Here is a 4530-nt window from a genome sequence, read left to right as displayed (position 1 = left end):
TCTCCATCCAAACCAGTGCACTTTTCCCTTTCTTTACTATTCTTAACTATTCCTTGTTTTATTTCAGTTCCTGTTTTTCTCTTTATAAACATTATATCAGTGTATCTTCATTACTTTTTTTTTCAGCAATGGTTCCTTTGTTTGCATTTTTTCTTAGCCACAGCTTCTTTCACTTTCTCATTCTACACAGTTTTTTTTTCATATCTTCTAGAAGCATAATCCCACACAATCCCTCATTAAGCAGATATTTAAAAGTTAACATTCCCCCCTTCTCTACTTTAATATTTCAAAATAATAAGTTATGTCTTGGATATACAACACAATCCTCTATGTATATGCTTTCTTGGAAGAAAGTCACCCTGTTAGGTGCCCAATGCAATTTGTAATTCTCAGTATGAGAAAGTGTTATTATGCCTGAGCAGAAACCCAGTTCTTTCTCACTATTCTTTTCAGTGCTTCCTTCACCTCCTTATTCCTTAGGCTATAGATGACAGGGTTTACCATAGGAATCACTACTGTATAAAAGACAGCAGCAACTTGGTCTTGTGCTTCAACATCACTTGAGGAAGGCTTCAGGTAGATGAAAAGAATGGTGGTGTAGAACAAGGTAACAGCCATCAAATGGGAGCCGCAGGTAGAGAAGGTCTTCTTCCTTCCCCCGCTTGAGTGGATCCTTTGGATAGCAGTGATAATGTAGACATAAGAGATAAGGATGATGAAGAATGAGCACAGTCCTATCAGCGAAGAGATGACAAAAAGCAGAATCTGGTTGAGTTGAGTGTTTGAACAGGCAAGCTTCAGAATTAAAGGTACATCACAAAAAAAATGGTTTATGACATTGGAGCTGCAAAAGGGAAGGCGAAAGGTAGTGTTTGTGTGTACCATGCCATTGGCACAACCCACAAGGTAGGAAGCCAGCACCAGGCAAATACAAACCTTCTTGGACATGACAGTAGGGTACAATAGTGGGTTACAGATGGCCACATAACGGTCATAGGCCATAGCAGCTAGCAGGAGACATTCTACACTGGCAAACACAGCGTAGAAGTAAAACTGAGCAGCGCAACCAATGAAAGAAATGGATTTCTTTTCAGCCAAGAAATTCACTAGGGTTTGAGGGACAATGACAGTAGAGTAACAGAGATCTGAGAAGGACAGGTTGCTAAGGAAAAAGTACATAGGTGTTTGGAGATGGGAGTCAAGATGAATCAGTGCAATCATCCCCAGATTTCCAAGAAGAGTGATCACATAGATGGCTAGAAACACCACAAAAAGAGAGGTGCTGAGCACTGGATTTTCTGTGAATCCTACAAGGATGAATTCTGATACTGTGGTTTGATTCCATTGGGCCATGGCATTAGTTCAGTAAGCCTGTAAGACAAAGAAGATTGTCAGGTCCAAGCCCAGAGGACACAGGAAAATCCAATCAAATCCAATCTTTTCCTTGCCTGCCACTAATGGGCAGAAGGTTGCTAATGTAGCTATAACCTTCTAATCTAGTAGATATATTCTGAAAGATTATAGGATGAAGCTACCTCAAACTTCTACCCCCCTTCTCCACAGAACTGCATACACTCTTAATTTGGGCTTTTCTCTGAAGGAAAGTATTCCCTCCTCCTTTTGAAAGCTTTGTGATGCCAAAGCTCCACTATGCCTCCAGGTGCACATTCTACCCAAAGACGGATTGACTCATACGCCAGTAAATCTAAAAATGTTGAGGAGTTTAAAATATATAGCTATTATTGCTCATTCTCTTTTATGCTCCTTTTCATTGCAATTTATTAGATATGTTAAAACAACCTAGGGACACATATAATAATTAAAGATGTAAATGTGATGCTGAATTATACTCCAGATACATGGAATCTAACATTTTATGAAGAATTCAGCAAAGAAAATTGTCCTATAGCGATTTTAAAAAAAAGTATGCTCCTGGTATTAAATTGTAAAATTGATAGATGGGTTCTTTTATGAGTTTTGAACATGTCTTTATAATGTACAAATAAGAAGATGGAACACCATGTTTCCATATGGTCTAGATTTAAATATGTTAATGAATTTAGTTATTACAATATTAATATTATATGGCTCATTTTTCCCTTCAGTTTTAGTTCATATTAATGACCATTTTGTATATGTTTATCTGATTGTATTACCACTGTTGCATCATTATTACCGTAGGATATTACAAAATAAATAAGTATCCTCTCCTCAATATGAAATAGATCTTTGCAGGTCTGTCTACATTGTAGTAAACATCAAGATCAAAAAGCATATGTAGAAAAATCAAAGAGCTCACACTCATCATAGTACTGGCACAAAAACATAGTGGAAATAAATAGATGGTAAACAAACTTCAACCAATTTGATTTTGCAAAATTTAGAACACAGATGCCACTTGTTAATTTTTAACATTTTAAATGTATGAAAATGCATTGCCCTTGAAATGAAGAATGTTGTTAGGGAATGAAAGGGAAGCTTTCATGTGTTTAGATTATGCTTAATTGAATTGAATACAAGCATCTACACAACAGACCAAACAATACTGTCCAACAGCTCACTGATAATGGTCCTTAAGTTCATTGTTGAATTCATTAATGAACTATTAGAAGCTCTTAACATTTTATTTTAAAAATCATTACTAGTGAATAGGATAGAAGATAATGCATTCTTTTTGCTTAAAGCTAAGACTACTCTATCCCAACAGGTATCACTACAGCCCATCTATCTGTTGCCTAAAAGAAAATGGCATCAAAAAGCATTTCTCTTCAATTGATGTGTGGTGTCACACCCAGGTCCAAATATATCCGCAGACTGCAGAAAACTTGAGTTTGCAGTGTGGAGAAAAGAAGACTGAAGGAAAATGATCAAGTACATTCAAGAAAATGCAGAGAAAAATGGGCAGGAACTGCTTCTCATGCAGAAACTAAGAGCCCAAGTAACAGGTGGAAGTTGCAGTTATCTGGAACAGTCAAACCATGAAGGTTGTGGGTTATCCACTTCTAGAGGTTTTAAGAAGGGGCTAAACAGCTACTTCTCAATGGCTGAATTGGTATTCCTGCACATTGCAGAAGGTTGGATTAGATGATCTGTATGGCCTCTTCCAACCTTACAATTCTGTTACTCTATGAAAATTGCCCATGCTTAACCTCATCCAAAGGTATAGATAGGCAAACCATTTCTTGTAGGCAATGGATGGACTCCACCCCTAGTTTTTGCAACCTCCTATGATCATCCCTGTTGTTTTGCGATGGCACATATCCCCACACATAGGTATAGCACAGGTATGTTAAATCTTGCAGCTTAATCTTTCCCAATCAATCACAAAGGAGAGAGGAAAAAAAATCCACTTTAAAAGGACCATGCAGCTCTTGACTGGATAAATATTTCCTGCTATTATGGAATCAGCTACAGATGCCACAGCCAGAGCACAATAGCTTGCTCTCCAAGAAAGGACATTGATATTTACCTTCCTCTGAGGAAGATGTTGTGGGGTGACATCTGAGATGGCTGCAACTTAAATCATGGCAACAAAAATCATTCATAAGCATTCTTGTGACTGATTGTAATATCTCCGTGTAGTCTTTTATTTTTATTATATCTATGGAGAGAGATTTGCTCCAGTTCTGAATCAGTGATGTACCAAGCCAAAGCTGTTCTATCTCATGAATTTTAACTGAGTATGAAATATGTTCAGAAGGATCTTAGTTCCTGCCTTGTGCTTATCTCATTATAAATCAGTGGAACTACTTTGGTACATGTTTCAAAGGAGTTGCCATGCTAATCCATTCTAGAAAAAACAACAGATAACAGTCTTTAGAGCAAGCAAATGCTGAAGTGCAGTGTGAGTTCTGACAAACTGTTACTCATCATCGCATAGTCACTACAGGTTTCTGTTAGGTTTTTTTAAGCATTGCATTTTTTTTCATCTGAGAGATCTCATAGGATTAATTCTCCTGAATCCTCTGAAAAGTCCGGTGGGATGACAACAGAAACTAAATATTCAGACTGCTAACATAATTATTCCATAGGTTTAAGGAATTGCAAAGTTTGTGACATTGCTCAAATTAGATTGTTAAAGGAATATTTTGCAAAGACTTATTTATTCTGACATTCACATTCATGTTTAAAAACTAATGTTGAGACCTATTTCTTTTTAAATGGGCATGTTGTGATTGTTATTGAAAATATCTAAGAGCAAGTCTTTAGACTTTTCTCTTTGTCTTCTCACCTCACATTTCTTCAGGCCGTGCCTGATTCATTTCAAGTAAAGAACTAAGACTGGAATTTGGAATAGATGGTTCTGGGATTCTGAAGGAATTTTTCTCCAATAATGCCATGCAACATCCCTTCTTCCATTCCTTCTACAAGACTGAGCTGAGCTGACAATAGAATGTTTAACATTGACATTGCCCTCAATATCTCCATCACTCTTTGTAGGCACTATACTAATTTAGAATCCATGGGTCAGATTTCAGGGTATCTCCAATATCTTGCTAATGCTTCCCTGGAGGAACTATAGCACTTTGT

At 37.0% G+C, this 4530-nt stretch overlaps 1 protein-coding gene across 1 annotated transcript; it reads right to left on the bottom strand.

Moving 5' to 3' along the window:
• Positions 1–408: 408 nt before the first annotated feature.
• On the bottom strand, positions 409–1377 carry LOC113422676 (olfactory receptor 5AS1-like). The gene has a single exon (XM_026683797.2). The coding sequence runs from the start codon at positions 1351–1353 to the stop codon at positions 409–411; it is 945 nt and encodes a 314-aa protein (XP_026539582.2). The 5' UTR covers positions 1354–1377.
• Between the last annotated feature and the right edge of the window lie 3153 nt (positions 1378–4530).

The sequence above is a fragment of the Notechis scutatus genome, chromosome 1, assembly GCF_049901735.1.
Source record: "Notechis scutatus isolate UNSWTSFEM ecotype Mainland chromosome 1, rNotScu1.2, whole genome shotgun sequence".
In the NCBI taxonomy this organism is placed as follows: Eukaryota; Metazoa; Chordata; class Lepidosauria; order Squamata; family Elapidae; genus Notechis; species Notechis scutatus.
This window is presented reverse-complemented; position numbering and strand designations above follow the sequence as displayed.

What these genes read in the sequence shown, in the direction of transcription:
- LOC113422676 (XM_026683797.2), bottom strand. Translation starts at nt 1,353, where the DNA reads ATGGCCCAATGGAATCAAACCACAGTATCAGAATTCATCCTTGTAGGA.